At 34.3% G+C, this 15,907-nt stretch overlaps 2 protein-coding genes, 1 long non-coding RNA gene and 2 other non-coding genes across 5 annotated transcripts; all 5 read right to left on the bottom strand.

Moving 5' to 3' along the window:
- Positions 1-1,989: 1,989 nt before the first annotated feature.
- Positions 1,990-4,092, bottom strand: LOC147545986 (codeine O-demethylase-like). The gene is made up of 4 exons (XM_086632156.1): positions 3,785-4,092; positions 3,092-3,339; positions 2,666-2,993; positions 1,990-2,507 (listed from the first exon to the last, which is right to left on the bottom strand). The coding sequence occupies exons 3-4, from the start codon at positions 2,948-2,950 to the stop codon at positions 2,250-2,252; spliced, it is 543 nt and encodes a 180-aa protein (XP_086488282.1). The 5' UTR covers positions 2,951-2,993; positions 3,092-3,339; positions 3,785-4,092; the 3' UTR covers positions 1,990-2,249.
- A 1,032-nt stretch (positions 4,093-5,124) lies between these two features.
- On the bottom strand, positions 5,125-10,771 carry LOC147545985 (protein SRG1-like). Its single transcript, XM_086637805.1, has 4 exons — positions 10,408-10,771; positions 9,187-9,434; positions 8,769-9,096; positions 5,125-5,545 (listed from the first exon to the last, which is right to left on the bottom strand). Exons 1-4 carry the CDS (start codon positions 10,657-10,659, stop codon positions 5,285-5,287), a joined length of 1,089 nt encoding a protein of 362 aa, XP_086493931.1. The 5' UTR covers positions 10,660-10,771; the 3' UTR covers positions 5,125-5,284.
- Positions 10,772-11,701: 930 nt separating this feature from the next.
- Positions 11,702-12,840, bottom strand: LOC147545984 (uncharacterized). The gene is made up of 2 exons (XR_015224141.1): positions 12,758-12,840; positions 11,702-12,029 (listed from the first exon to the last, which is right to left on the bottom strand). It is a non-coding gene; the product is annotated as an uncharacterized LOC147545984 (long non-coding RNA).
- Positions 12,841-14,384: 1,544 nt separating this feature from the next.
- On the bottom strand, positions 14,385-14,477 carry LOC147545983 (small nucleolar RNA SNORD24). Its single transcript, XR_015224481.1, has one exon. It is a non-coding gene; the product is annotated as a small nucleolar RNA SNORD24 (small nucleolar RNA).
- Positions 14,478-14,719: 242 nt separating this feature from the next.
- LOC147545982 (small nucleolar RNA R12) lies at positions 14,720-14,798 on the bottom strand. The gene has a single exon (XR_015224453.1). It is a non-coding gene; the product is annotated as a small nucleolar RNA R12 (small nucleolar RNA).
- Positions 14,799-15,907: the final 1,109 nt, after the last annotated feature.

The raw sequence follows: 15,907 nt of genomic DNA, 5'->3' as shown, positions 1-15,907 counted from the left end.
CAAAACCCGAAGAAATTTTCTTAGGGTTCGTTTTTAAAGAGTGGAAACTAAGTCGAAAATTGATTTTCTACTATTTGGATAGACACTAAGTGAGAAAATCGTTTTCTTACGGGAATAAAAGTGCGAAAAGTGTCTCAAAGTTTTAACTCATCTCTCCAAAACCTAAGTCGAAAATTGATCATCTAGTCCGGTCCAATTAAGGGTCGTAATGCTTAGCTAGAAACCGCTTACGATCGTCGGGTTACTTCGGTAATCCGCGATCAACATAGACCAGACCCTACAACTGGTTACACCAAAGAGTGGTAGCTTGATCAAAGAGAGTTGACTTGTGGGAACTTGCCTAGAGATAGATATGATCCAGTCTGATAGTGCCAAAAAGATAGAAAGAATCGGGCTCGAAAGAGAAGCCCGAAAAGTGGTAAAACCCACTTATAGGGTGTCCTGATCAAGCCAAAATGGGCATTGATCAGGACCGCCATATAAGGTGGGTGGGCTGGCCAGGGTAAGCCCATAATGGGCTTAAGTGGTCGGCCACACCACATTAGGGTGGAAACCCTAATTCGGGTCAGAAGGAGTTCTGACAATTTATCTTTTTTGGGACTCTTATTGAAACCTAATTTGAGTGAGACTCTTATTAGGTTTCTCTATATAAGGGTCATTAGAGTTCAGAAAAAGGGTTGGATTTTTCTCAAGAGAAAACAACTTCTCTCTCTACAATATACAACTAAGTGGAGAGAGAGGGTTTTAGAGAAAAAGCTCTCAATCTATTTAATTAGTCAAAAGAAGAATGGTTCTTCTTCTCAACCTTCAATGGAGTTCTGACAGACAACAAAGAAGTGAGATCAAGTTATTTACTCGGGTGTGTCAAGTAGAGGAGCGACAATTAGAGCTCTCATCTTCTTTGGGATAAAGTCATTGGAATCTAGTTCGTGGGAAAGCGAATCCAGGTATCCTACTTTCAGTTTCTAGTTCATTATTAGTTCATGCATATGATCCTGGCTAGCTAGCGTTAAACATATGATGTTTGAGATTCCGCTCCAATGTTAGTTAGATGATTAGTAGTCTTTGAGACGTACAAAATCCTACATCTCGCACTCTAGTGTTTCACTCTCATCACTTTTCGTCTATTCGGATCTGACTGATGTTTCATGCCCTGAATAGAGTTTAGGAATTCGATTTTGACATCTAGGGCCTGATTTTGACGAGAGAGAAAAAGATAACTTGGGTGAAGATAACCCTCAAAACTTGGTTATTGTAGGCATTGTCATTAAAGAAATATGGTCATATTAAATTTACCAAATCATAAGTGGAAAATACATTGTCTATAACAAATTTGGGCATTGCATATAGAATTTCCCTTAATATAAAAGATGTATACCAGTTGAAAAAAAAAAAGATCGATATAAGGAGAGAAGAGAGATTGAATTTCCATTACCAAATGAGGGCCAAACAAGCCCCAAATAAGTGAGGGGGTCCTCTCCTAATAGTACCAAATAAGGCCCAAATCCACATGGCGGAAACCCTTGAAAATTATGTTTTTGGGGTCTATTATTTCAGTCCATGGGCCGATCAAGAGTGATGCACTATTTTTTAGTCAATTCTTTTTATCTCTCTTGATGGACTTTATCATTCTCGATTTACGGTTGATTGTTATTTAGGTCTATAATAAGTCTACTTTGTATTCTTTTCTATCACCTTTGTAGTCTTTTTTTACCGTCATATAACTCATTTGATCTTAACCCCGCATCAAATATTTCTCATGCTCGGTTGAATATCTCTCTCTCTTTCTCCCTCTCTCCAAAAACTCAAACACTCTGTCTCTCTCTCTCTCTCTTCATACAAACTGAACCGGTATCTCTTCAATGTGAAATTTCATCCTTGCTCAGACTATTGCCCATGGTCCGATTACAAATTAGAGCAATTATCTGGTTATGGGACTTAAACTCAACAAATGTGCCAAGAGCTACCACATGCGTGATGAAATCACCATAAGGCACAATAATGAAATTGTTTCACATAACTAAAACCAAATAGAACATGCCCATTGTTCACATGCAGACATACATATATAGGTACACGCGTATATGTGTACGTACATACATACATATATACGTACATACACTCAATCTCAAATATATAATATAGCTTCATAAACACAAGCGCACACAAGATACACATACATCTTCCTCTCGAAGATAACTATTCCACGCGCATATATAACTTTGTTTTTAGCACACCTAGCTAACAATCTAAGTAGTGTTGCTCTCTATCTTCATGAAATCAAGATATGATTTTCCATTAAGCTCTTTAGTAGCTCCGTGATGAAAGTATTGCTTAACTCCAATTGTTTTGAATGATGCAGGGGTGCTCGGAGTAATCAGGCTCTTTATAGGACTTATTTCTCCTTCTAGTTTTGGGTCGAGGAATGTAGCAATCGATAGCCTTTCTTTTGTTGAGTTTACTATTGCCCGATGCTCGATACTGCGGTAAATTCCATTGGTCAGAATCTGCGAAAGAGAAAAAAAAACAAAAAGGATCAAAAACAAAAACTTAATTGAAGTAACGATTGAAAGTTGGTTTCAATGTAAACCAACTCCGAATACAAAAAAATCTTCATAGAAAGTCATAATAATGCAAATAAGGACCCACTATCCCTAGTAGTTACCTCAAGAACATCTCCAATATTGACAAGGAAAGCATTTGGAAGAGGTTTAATAGGAACCCATTTGCCATCTTTAATAACTTGTAGTCCTTCAACTTCATTGACATGAAGGAGAATTGTTAGAGCCGTTGAATCAGAGTATGGTCTAAGGCCAACGACTAGGTCGGGTCGAGGACATGGAGGATAATAATTCATCCTCATACTCTGGAACCCATCTTCATCAAATAACTCTTCTAACTCCTTTGTTTCGACTTGTAAAGCTTTCGCCATAACTCTTAATAGAGTCATAGCTAGACTTTTCAATTCAAGTGAATAACTTTCTAATGTGTCCCTGCATACCAATGGTACCAAAAAAACACCTCTTTCTTTTATCATCAAATTTATAAGAAGGCTAGGGAGAGATAAAGAGAGGATGAATATTAAGTGTACCTGAAAGGAAGAGGAAGCTTTGGAAATAAATAGGGTTTCCTTGAATGGATAGGAAGAGTAGTTAAGTAAAATATGTCTGCCCAATCAAGCTTCTGCTCTTTAGATACTACAAATGCCTGTCCAAACCCTTCAACTTCATCTTCACTCTGTCAGTATTTTTTCTTTTCTGCCACTGGAAGCTTGAAAAATTCTTGAATTTCTAATTGTACTTTTTCCACCAATGAAGAACTAACTCCATGGTTTACCAACTGCAGCACAATTTCACATATAGAAATGTATTTGTTAAGAAAGATAATGTGGATCTACCCGGTGAAAGGATTTAGGATTTACACCCAAGTAGCTAAAACCTAAAGCCTACTTATAATGAGTGGAGAAGACCTAGACATTATATTCTTGGTTGCAGATCGCCTTTCTCCCCTGTAAAACTATTCTCACACGTCCCCTCACGTATGAGATTCTTTGAGCATAACACGTGTTTTTTTTTTATTCTGTTCGGGTGACGTAGAACAAATGTACGTAGAACAAATGTGACTATTAAGCTTATCAGGTGTGAATTTAGCTATGATAAGATGCTAGATATTATATTCTTAGTTGCTAAATCGTTTTACTCCCATGTGGACTATTCTCACATTAGTACCTCTCCGTTGTTTTTTGTTAAAATTGAATTTAGTTCTAAACATAGAATATAATTACCTGGAAGAAGCCCCATTCTTTGCAAGCAGAATCCAACCTCTCCAATTCCAAATCTCCAATTGATCCTGGAGTTAACAAACTCTTTACATCTATGATAGGAACAGAGAGTGTAGCATCAGTACTGATAGGAGTGCTTTTATCTGGTTGTAAATATCGTGATGGGATCTCCGCTATAGGTTGTTCGACCATTTCTTGAACGCTTGGTACTAATAAAGACCTGAACTTCACTTCCTTTTGTGAGATATCCATTGATTTTGAACAAGAAACCTCAACTAGATGAAATTCTCTCTCTTTCTCTTAAATGGGTTATGATTTGAAGATGAAACCAACCTATTTATAGTGAATCTAATTAGGTAGAAGAAACCATGTCTGTAAGTGCTACTTTGCAACGGGAGTGCCCTTATCCTATTACCAACCATTCTGATGTAAACCGTATTTAGCACCAATGGAAATTTTTGGTTAATAAACTTGACAAGAACTAGAGACCTAACGTAAGTAGTTGTTCTTTTTCCGAAAATGACTTAAACCCTAAAGAAAATTATTCTACTTCTTCTTCAACGTTTGTCCAATACACCTTAAACCCGCCTTTCATTTTTCTGAGATGACTTGAAGTTAGTCAGATTTAAATCGACATTTGCAAAACCAGAATTATTCAAACATGGCAAGTCAATAAACTCTTCTACCTTGATTTTTTCTTGTCTATACGACACTTCAACACACATTTGAAACAGAGGGGTCCTCTCCTAATACCATATAAGGCCCAAGTCCAATGGGAGAAACTCTTCGGAAACTACATTTTTGGGGTCTATTATTTCATTCTTTATGTCCATGCTCGAATCAAGAGTAATGCACTAATGCTAGAAGCGGCAACGAGTAAATTTTTTTATTTTTGAGTCAACTCTCTCTATCTCTCTTGATGGATTTTATCACTCTCGATTTACGGTTGATTGTTATTTAGGTCTAGAAAAAGTCAACTTTTTTGCAGTCTTTTTTACTACTCCACTTTTGTAGTCTTTTTTTACGTCATATAACTCATTTGATATTAATCTCACATCAAAAAAATATTTCTGTTTGGTTGAAGATCTCTCTCTTTCTCCCTCTCTTTCAAAACTCGAACACTCTTTGTCTCTCTCTCTCTCTATACAAACTGAACTGGTATCTCTTCAATGTGGAATTCTCACGTTAGAAAAGACATTAGAGGGGTTTTAACTAAATGCGGACGAGAGAATGTGTATATTCCCTAAAAAAGTACCAAAGAAATTTCATTCTAGCTCATACTATTGCCCATGATACCATTACAAATTAGAGCAATTATATGGATATGGGACTTAAACTCAACATGCATGTGGAAATCACCACATATATGTACGCGTATATACGCTCAAATATATAACTTCATAAACACAACCGCACACACAAGACACACATACATCTTCCTCTCGAAGATAATTATTCAACACGCATATATAACTTAGTTTTCTAGCACACCTAGCTAATAAACTAAGCAGTGTTGTTGCTCTCTATCTTCATGAAATCAAGGTGTGATTTTCCATTAAGCTCTCTCATAACTAAGTCTTGGTAAAATTGCTTAACTCCAATTGTTTTGAATAATGCAGGGTTGTTGGGAGTAATTAGGCTCTTTATAGGACTTATTTCTCCTTCTAGTTTCGGGTTGAGGAATGTAGCAGTCGATAGCCTTTCTTTTGTTGAGTTCACTGTTGCCCGATGCTCCACACTGCGATAAATTCCATTGGTCAAAATCTGCAAGAGAAAAAGAAAATGAAAAAGGTCAAAAAATTATTCGTAGAATGTTATAGTTAATAGGATATGTTACATAAGGAGGATCGAAAATAGGAGATCCGGCGGTCAAGATAAGTTGCAGAAATAATATACGTGTGTAACACGTGTATGTACGTGACGGATCGAGAAGACGAGATCCGACGATCAAGAAGAATTCAGAATATATTTGAAGATACGTGAAGATATTAGAAGATATGTGAAGATATGTAATATTAGTATAATATATTCAGAATATCTCTTGTAACTATCTAATGGTAATATTAGATAGATTTTGTATTATTTCCTAGTTTAGTAATAAGAAACTAGGAAACCCTAAACCCTAAGTCATCTATAAATAGGAGAGGGTTCTAGGATTCAAAATCATCGAGTTATGTCTGACCAATGTAACCGATCAACCCACGTTTGTATGTGGTGATTAACAATAAAGAATTATTTCTCCGTGGATGTAGGTCTTGAGTAATCGACCGAACCACGTTAAATTATCATGTCTTTATTTCATGTCTATATCTCCGATTATTATATAATCGTGAATTTAACATGGTATCATGAGCAGGTTATTTGTTCGTGTTTTATGCTTCCGCAAATTTCCGACGATTTTTTTTAGTCGTTGTGATTAAATTATCCATGAATCACTTCATCGATATTTTTTTAAATTTCCAAGTTAATCTTGTGCTTAGTTCAACAAAAAAAAAAAAAAAATTAATCTTGTAACTTTTCATTCTACAATAGTGAGTACCGTGCACCATAAGACTTCTTCAACAAAGGTAACTTCTTATTAGTATTTGATTTCTTTTCTTATTAGTACTTTTTTTCTAAAACAGGGCTCCAAATACTACATCACTTCCTTTTGGATTCCAACTTTTTTCAGTTAATTCAGCTTTTATTTGATTGGCTTGTAAACCGGGTTCATCCAAAACCTGGTAACCAACTCACTTGCCCCTATTGTGTCGGTGGAGTAGTAATTGCTTAAGAAACCGTGTTTGATCCTAAAAGATATGGTCCAAACACAAACCCTGTCGCTTACAGGAACCCTAGGGCTCTAGCTGTTCTTCTTCTTCTTCTTACCCGACGGAAACCCTAAGGACTTTTTATTGCCGCCGACCACCAAAACCCTTTACTACCGGCGAGATTTTCATCACTAATCGTTGTTTTCATTGATTTGGACAACCCATCAGCGCTTCCCTTTCGATTTGTTGAAGAACCGACTGTCATCTTCTTCTTTCCCGAGACAGAAATTCTAGGGTTCGTCCTCGGTGACTATTTCCGGCGAATATTACTGTTACCAATCGATCACTTCCATCGATTTGGACTAAAAACAATCGATTCTTTTTTGATTTGGTGAAGAATCAACCATTTTATGACCGAAAATCATATTTTTTTTTGGAGCTTTCTCTCTCTAAAGACTAAACAATCTATTGAAGGTCGTTTTTGACCGAATTTGATAGCTATGGTCTATATCAATCATCGATTTGGAGTTTCTTACAAATCACAGATGATTTTATTGTAAACTTCTGATTCGGGAAATCCAAATTTTGAGAAATTTCTCAATTTTGATAAACCCTAATATAGAAGTTCCTAAATTTCCCCAAATTAAGTATTTGTGACAGTTTCTCATCCCACTGTTTTGTGACAGCTTTTTTTGCCACAGTTTATCTGTCGAAAATTTATTTTGTGACAGACTTCTAATGTCACCTATAACCAACTTTTTCTAGTTGTGACACAATTTTTCTGTCACTTTCTATTCTATTTGTGACACTAAAAATAGATTAATTTCATCTAATTTTCTTTCCGGATATACCCGTGATATTTCCAAAGTCATACTTTCTTTATGACGACTTTATTTCTCTACCAAAATTTTGGACTTTCGCTTCAACGGATAAATAATTCCTATTTTGGATTTTAATTCCGGAATTCAACCCGCGAAATTTTCATAATCATATTTTTCTTATGATTATTTTATTTCTTCCAATTATATTTTAGATTTTCCCACCACAAATAGAATATATCTATTTTGATCTTTATTTCCGGATTTTCCCGTGACATTTTCCAACTCATACTTCATCTATGATGACTTGTCTTTCCTACCAAATAACATTTTGGAATATTTCTCCATTGAATAGAATATCTCTTCAATGAATATAATATCTCTGTTTTTTCAGAATTATATCGATCTTGCATATTTTTAGCAATAAATTTAATGTCGACCATCTTTTTGGTTGTTTCTTCTCTAATATTTTTTGGCAATTACGACAATGATTTCTTGTCGATTTTAAACAAAACAACATTATTTTGTTGTCACTCCTAAAGTTCATACTTGACGTTTTTATACGACAAGATATTGATCATCACAACCTTTTATAGTTGACATTTTCTTCATACAATGACTAACTTTACATACATGAGAAAAACACATGTAGTTTCGTTGTCATTGATTTTCGCTCAATTTTTTTACCGCAACTACCAACCTTTTGGTTGTGACTTAATCATCGTTCAATCATCTTCCAACGCATCCACAATCCAAGAGTTGCAAGAAGACGAATACGACGAATCAAGAAGTATTTCCTTTTTCTCTCTCCAAGTCGGACACTTCAAAATTTACGTGCTCCAACTTGTGGGGGGGTAATAGGATATGTTACATAAGGAGGATTGAAAATAGGAGATCCGGCGGTCAAGATAAGTTGCAGAAATAATATACGTGTGTAACACGTGTATGTACGTGACAGATCGAGAAGACGAGATCCGACGATCAAGAAGAATTCAGAATATATTTGAAGATACTTGAAGATATTAGAAGATATGTGAAGATATGTAATATTAGTATAATATATTCAGAATATCTCTTGTAACTATCTAATGGTAATATTAGATAGATTTTGTATTATTTCCTAGTTTAGTAATCAGAAACTAGGAAACCCTAAACCCTAAGTCATCTATAAATAGGAGAGGGTTCTAGGATTGAAAATCATCGAGTTATGTCTGACCAATGTAACCGATCAACCCACGTTTGTATGTGGTGATTAACAATAAAGAATTATTTCTCCGTGGATGTAGGTCTTGAGTAATCGACCGAACCACGTTAAATTATCATGTCTTTATTTCATGTCTATATCTCCGATTATTATATAATCGTGAATTTAACAATAGTAATACAAATAAGGACCCACTATATATCCCTAATACTTACCTCAAGAACATCTCCAATGTTGACAAGGAAAGCATTTGGAAGAGGTTTAATAGGAACCCATTTGCCATCTTTAATAACTTGTAGTCCTTCAACTTCATTGACATGAAGGAGAATTGTTAGAGCCGTTGAATCAGAGTGTGGTTTGAGGCCAATGACTAGGTCGGGTCGAGGACATGGAGGATAATAATTCATCCTCATATTCTGCCACCCATCTTCATCAAATAACTCTTCTAACTCCTTTGTTCGGATTTGTAAAGCTTTCGCCATAACTCTTAATAAAGTCATAGCTAGACTTTTCAATTCAAGTGAATAGCTTTCTAATGTGTCCCTGCATGTCAATGGTGACAAGAAACCTTTTTCTTTGATCATCAAATTTATAAGAAGGGAGAGATAAAGAGAGGATGAATATTAAATGTACCTGAAAGGAAGAGGAAGCTTTGGAAATAAATGGGGTTTCCTTGCATGGACAGGAAGAGTAGTTAAGTAAAATACGTCTGCCCAATCAAGCTTCTGCTCTTCAGATACTACAAATGTTTGTCCAAACCCTTCAACTTCCTCCTCACTCTGCCAGTATTTCTTCTTTTCTACCATTGGAAGTCTGAAAAAATGTTGAGTTTCTAATTGTACTCTTTCCACCATTGAAGAACTAACTCCATGGTTTATCAACTGCAACACAATTTCACATGTAGATCAATGTGTTTGTTAAGAAACATAATGTGGATCTACCCTCGGAAGGATTTACGATTTACACCCAAGTAACTAAAATGTAAAGGCTATTGTGAGAATAGTCCCATGTATATTGCCATATTGGGTTTGGGCACTCTAACAACCAATAATATAATTAATGTCTAACTCATATCCACTCATTTATCAATTGGTTTTGAGATAGATGACCACAAACTTAACGTGTTATCTATTGTGGGTATAAGACCCGATCCGGCTGGATCGAGTACCCGACCCGGCTGGATCGAGTACCCGACCCATGGTCATGACCAGCCAAGCCACAACAGCCAGCACCATGTTCATTGCCACATCTTGTATTTACTTGTTATAGGTAGTTTACAATTAATAAAATACATATCTAGCGCTGTCTCTCTTTGTTTCATCTAAAACCTCTAGGTTCTAGATATTCACAACATCAGAGTTACATCCACAGTGAGGGGTGGGAAAACGGTCTGAGACCTCGAAACCCGATCCTGTCCGCCCGGCCCGTGAGGACCCGTAGATTAAAGGGAGCCCGAGCCGGACATACCTGGCCCGTTGGTCCAGGTTTTGATGGGCGGGATACGGACAGAGGTCCTTACCCGGAGTCCGCCCGAATATGACCGGTTATTACCCGCCCGTTAGTGTCCGCTCAAAGATCCACCCGATAGACCCCGACCCCCTGCATGCGTACACAAAAAATCCAACAGTTGAAATCCAGATCTATCCTAAACATAATCCCAGCCGTACGCGTCCCCACCAAACCCTAACCGACCCCCTTCCCTCTTTATTGAAATTCAGGATTTTTATATTATTTAATTATTGTTATTCACGGGTTACCCATTGAGTTTTTTCCATTAGTTTTTTTTCCCATACAAATGTGATTTAGTACCTCTCCACTTAATTGAATTTAGTTCTGAAAATAGAGTATAATTACATGGAAGAAGCCCCATTGCTTGCAAGCAGAATCCAACTTCTCCAATTCCAAATCTCCAATTGAGCCTGGTGTTAACAAACTCTCTAAATCTATGATAGGAACAGAGAGTGAAACATCAGTAGTAATGATAGGAGTGTTTTGACCAGGTTGTAAATATCTAGATGGGATCTCTCCTATAGGTTCTTCAACCATTTCTTGGACGCTTGGTACTAACAAAGACCTGAACTTCACTTCCTTTTGTGAGATATCCATTGATTTTGAACAAGAAACCTCAACAAGATGAAATTCTCTCTCTCTCTCTCTCTCGAATGGGTTATGATTTGAAGGTTTGAAACCAACTTATTTATAGGACCCAAAATTTGTCAATGCAACCTGGCAACGGGAGTGCCCTTATTATACTACCAAACATTCTTCCCCACCCATTCTTCTGTAACCATAAGTCCCGTACTAATTTAAGACTTTAAAATGAACTTTAATAAACTTAAACAAAAATTTTGTTCTAAGCCCTAAACTTCTTCAAGTGTTTCTTACTTTATTCATCTAAACCCTAATTACTAAGAGTCCATGGGTATATAGACCAAAATTAATTTGATAATAGGTCTATAGACCATTCTTCTTAGATTATGGATTTTTGGTCCTTTTACAAGAAGGGTATAAAGTATGGCTAATTTATTGGGTAATACCAAATGTATCCCAAATCAAAAAACCCCGGGTTTTTTGAATTTACGAGGGTTTTAGGAAACTTTCCCAAAACCCGTGGGCGTGATTTGTGGGGGATCTTTATTCAGCCGAAACAGATTGGATACCAATCTTCATAAAGAAACTTTCTCTCTCTAAACCTACTTCATTTGGGATTTCAATCGGTTTAATGTACCTTGATTTTAGGATAAATTTAGGAAAAAACGGTTAGATTCTCACGAAAATTTCTCTCTTCTATAATCTGTTTAGAAACAAAATCTAAACTTTCCCAAATCAATTTTCTCTCTCTTCTTTACAGATTTAGTATGGAGATTTATTAGCCAAAAATATGGAGATTTATTAGAAAAAAAAAGATAGAAACAAATCATAATTTCTCTCTCCTCTAAACAGATTTGGAAATCAAATTTTCTCTTTCCTATTATCTGAATCAATCTAGGATCAATTTAGCGTGATTTGGGGGTTAATATACAAAACATATATATCACTTTCTCTCACTTAACTTTCAGTTTTGGAAATAGTATATTTTTCTGGGAATATTAAAGCAGCATTTGTTTTCGTTTTTACTCATACATAAATACAAATCGAATACAAATTATGAAACAAATACGTAAATTATGTATTATTTATGACGAATAAACCATCATTAGTCAAGTATACAACGTAATTTATCAAATGTATTTGGGTCTTGTTCAGTAAATTACACATACTTTCTATTACATAACACATAATTTCTTTTACATTACACATCGTTTACATTCTGTTACCAAAAAATCGTTTACACTATATTGTCGAAGAGCATATGTAGTCTTGAGCAGGACAAACAACATTTACACTATATTGTCGAAGAGCATATCCAAATGATTTTGCACCACCAGGAAACAAATGACCAACTTCAGTAGCAAATTCCATAAGTAACAACAAAACTGCAAAAAGAAAACATATACATTTGTTAACAAAACAAACAATTTACTAGAAACGACATGTATAATGAAATAAATTATGCATACTGTTTGTTAAACTTCATAATGTGTTAGAAGACAAACATAACGTTAGTTCGAATCACAAGGTCACTGTTATGTGAAAAAATATGTATAATGTGCAATAAATTACATATAATTTTTGGAACATTTATTGTACTATAAACGGCAACTGTTTTGTGAAAAAAGTACGCGTAAAGTACATGTACTTTATATCCAGAGAAAACAATGAATCTGAATATACCGCAAATCTGAGTCCGTCAGTGAAGATGAATCTGATCTGAAAAAAACTTCAGTAATGATTAAACGAAAATCTTAAGATACATACCACGAAAATAGAAAGATATAGAACATACCTAGATTCAATAAAACATTAAATATGATATAAAGATCAAAGATTTCATTATTGATATTAAAATTTTAGAGAGAGAGAGAGAGAGAAGTTTAGACTTCCATTTCAGATCTATCGAAGATGGAAATATATATTATGAGAAAGATCTACAATTGAATCGTTTTTTCAGAAATAATACATAACAATTTGATACAGTTTAAAAAATTAATTATTAGATCTTAAAAATGAATCTAAATACAAAACAGTAATATCAAATACATGAAAACAAAAACGAAATCTTACAAATGAATGTTCTCATTATGATTTTAGCAAAAATAATTACCTTCAAGAATTGATCTTCGATAAGTTTAATGGAGATGAATGTAGAGTTCTGATGTTAATAGTGGTTAAACAACTAGGTTAATGTTTTTGAAAATGAGATATACTATATTACGGTTACATATTAGATTTGTTAATATTTCTTTCATTATAATTCTGATTGGAGAGAGAAAGATGGAGACAATTAAGGAAATGATATATACATGATTATTTTGGCAAAAACGGTTACAAAATATATGGAAAGGTTATAATAGGTATTAATAAGGATTAAATATTATAGAGATTTGATATTTCTCTCGAGATGAATACAAATGGACTAGATCTCTTTTATGATGATTAATTTGGTTTTTAAATCTTTTTTAGGATTATAGAGGATTAAATCTCCTATTAGGACCCTATTTTTGGTCTATAGATTCAAAAATTAAATTACTAAATCTTAAAAACACGGATACGTAATATGTTTGTAGCCAATACCTGGACAACTAACTTTTTTATTTGGACAACTGAGCATGAGGTGGAAAAATACTACCCACTTTTAAAGGAGGACAACCAAAATCTTCTCCTAGTTTCTCTCTCTATATCTCACGCCTCTCAATTTCGTCTTTCTTCTATCTGTTTTTCTTCTATTTCGAAATTTTGACTGGTTATGGTCGAATCTGAGAACACGGTGGATGGTGATTGTTTGGAGAAGGTGGTGGTGAAGATTAAGACACAAAATTTTGTTTGTCCCCTTAGAAATACGCAATTATTTTTACACCCAAAATTGTTGTCCATTTAAGAATTTTGTTTGTCCATATATTGGCAACACCTAAGCAAATTAATTTTTACTTAAAATTAATGTTTTAAATTGTAAATTTTTTTCTCTAGAAATTTCACAAAGAAACATAGATTAACCCTAAGCAAATTTTTTCTACTACAACTTTTTTCAATAACACCTCAAACTTTAGTAATTACCCATATGAATACTAATTTGATAGAATATCTGTTTTGTTATTATTTTTTGTATTGTTTATACCTCTATCCATTAATCATCTGAAAAATCGACCAAATACTTGAGTTTGAATTTCTTTGAAAATTCAAGATTGTGCCCAACACTTTTTTTTTCGTTGAACAACACTTAAATTTGAATTTTAAAATATTAAAATCTAGTTTTCTTTCTTGTGAAAAGGAAAGTCTTTTTTCTTTTAACGAGAAAAAAAAGAAAAGAAAAAGAAAAAGGAAAGTTTAAAGCCATTGTATGGAATAGGACTGGTGGTGGATATAGAAGATAGTAATTGGGTTATTTCATAAATAGCCTTCAGCTTTGTGACCGGCTTCCTACCACATGTCTTTGAGCCCCTACTTTATCAAAAATACCCTGATGACTCTCTTTTTCAGATTTCGTTATATCCACCATATCTTCTCGCCACCTCATCTTCTCCACTGGCGAAAGTCGCCGACCGGCCAATTTTCTCTGACATTACTAAAAAAAAGAGAGGAGAGTTTAAGTTTTTGCCAGAGACGTGATGACTAGGGGTATCTGGAAGGAAGCCGAAGTTGGGGAATATAACCTATAATAATTCAACACAAACACAACCAACCCAATGTGAGATTGATCACTCGTTCAAGAACAAAAAAAGTAAGAGTGACTTAGCCTTAGAGATGTTGGTGGATAAAAAATCATCAAACAAGGTTTTTTGTAAACCCCATCAAGAGTAGCAAATATTACCCTCACATCACTGGCTATAACTTACTCATTTTCAAAATTGATATCAAACAAAATAATAGAAAATAAACCAAACCCAAGATAATTAAGAAAATAAGGTGGTGTATTTTGTCCTGTAGTCCAAATCTGACTTATCTGAATCTGAATCGGATAAAAAAATCAACCTCTTTTTCTCAAGTATCAGACAAGTCAGATCAAATTCAAAAAAAAAACACTACCCAAAACTGAGAAGCTAATTGAAGTTGTATGGAGATTGAATGGTTGTATCAGAAGTAGCTGATTTTTATGATCATGTTACGAAAATCATTGGGAATCCATCTGTTTTTTCCATCATCCACAACCATTTTCTCATAATCTTTCATTCACCTTGTTCCTAAAATTGAAGAAATATATGACCTGACTGACAAGTTACAGAAGTATACCTACTTCAACATATAAAAACCCTAATTCTTTTAAGGTTGTGTTTGATATCAGGGAAACAATTCCATGGAAATAAAAGAATTTCGTGGAAACTCTTCCACGGAACTTGTTCTGTGGAAATAAGAGTTCTTTCGTTTGGTAGTCATTTATTATTCCGTGGAATTACGAACTCTGTTATTTGGTTGACAACTAACTTCTACGAATATAATGTTCAATTAAGAGTTTTATTTACTCTTATGTAGTCTAAGTGATATTTTTACTTTTGCGAAAATTACATTTTCATCCTTATGTTGTCTAAATTACATTTTTACCCTTATGCTTTCAAAATTATATTTTTATCCATATGTTGTAAAATTATTTAACCTTGTGTCACGTTACTAATTTAAGGGTAAAAATGTCATTTTGATATTATACGAGGGTAAAAATGTCATTTTGACAACATAAGGGTGAAATGCCAATTTGATATTATAAAAGGGTAGGAATGTAATTTTGGCTATAAATTCCAAAATGTCATTTTGACAACTTTGTAAACATGTCTTTTGGTAAGAAGGACAAAAGTGTCATTTGCCCAATGTATAAGTAAAAATTCATTTTGCTAAATTGTATGGGTAAAAATATCATTTTGAACATATATGGGGATAAATATTAGGGTGTGTTTGATATCATTTTGCCTAAAGATAGATTTCTGGGCCATTTGAATATCTCAAAAAGAAAAAATTAGAAAATATCTATTATATTAAAACAGCTCGGTCGGTTGCTTAAGATATAAGTCTGGCCGTCCATTTTATTTTAGGGATTTGGTTGGGATCATATCCGACGGATGATATAATTTTTTTTTTGTAAATAGACTAAAAAAAGAAGGGTATTAATGTAAACAAATAATTGTTTTTAGATATTCGGTTACAAACTCCCTATAAAAACTATAGGCCAGCGCTTTGGGGAAAGCTAAATAGTTTCCGGGGTGTGAAATTTTAAAGGGAATATGCAAAATTTCGAAAAGTTTCCGGGGAAACATATTTTATGGGGAAT

This window comes from Eschscholzia californica, unplaced genomic scaffold (assembly GCF_041429995.1).
Source record: "Eschscholzia californica isolate CP2 unplaced genomic scaffold, dmEscCali1.0.p SCAF_4, whole genome shotgun sequence".
NCBI lineage: Eukaryota > Viridiplantae > Streptophyta > Magnoliopsida > Ranunculales > Papaveraceae > Eschscholzia > Eschscholzia californica.
Note: the sequence above shows the minus strand (reverse complement) of the source record. Positions and strands in the feature narration are given on the sequence as shown.

Coding starts and splice junctions, on each gene's coding strand:
- LOC147545986 (XM_086632156.1), bottom strand. CDS start 2,950: ATGACTCTATTAAGAGTTATGGCGAAAGCTTTACAAGTCGAAACAAAG. Junction 2,508..2,665: donor ATATTGGAGATGTTCTTGAG/GTAACTACTAGG, acceptor TCTCTTTCGCAG/ATTCTGACCAATGGAATTTA.
- LOC147545985 (XM_086637805.1), bottom strand. CDS start 10,659: ATGGATATCTCACAAAAGGAAGTGAAGTTCAGGTCTTTGTTAGTACCA. Junction 9,435..10,407: donor AGCAATGGGGCTTCTTCCAT/GTAATTATACTC, acceptor ATTGTGTTGCAG/TTGATAAACCATGGAGTTAG. Junction 9,097..9,186: donor AAGCTTCCTCTTCCTTTCAG/GTACATTTAATA, acceptor ATTGACATGCAG/GGACACATTAGAAAGCTATT.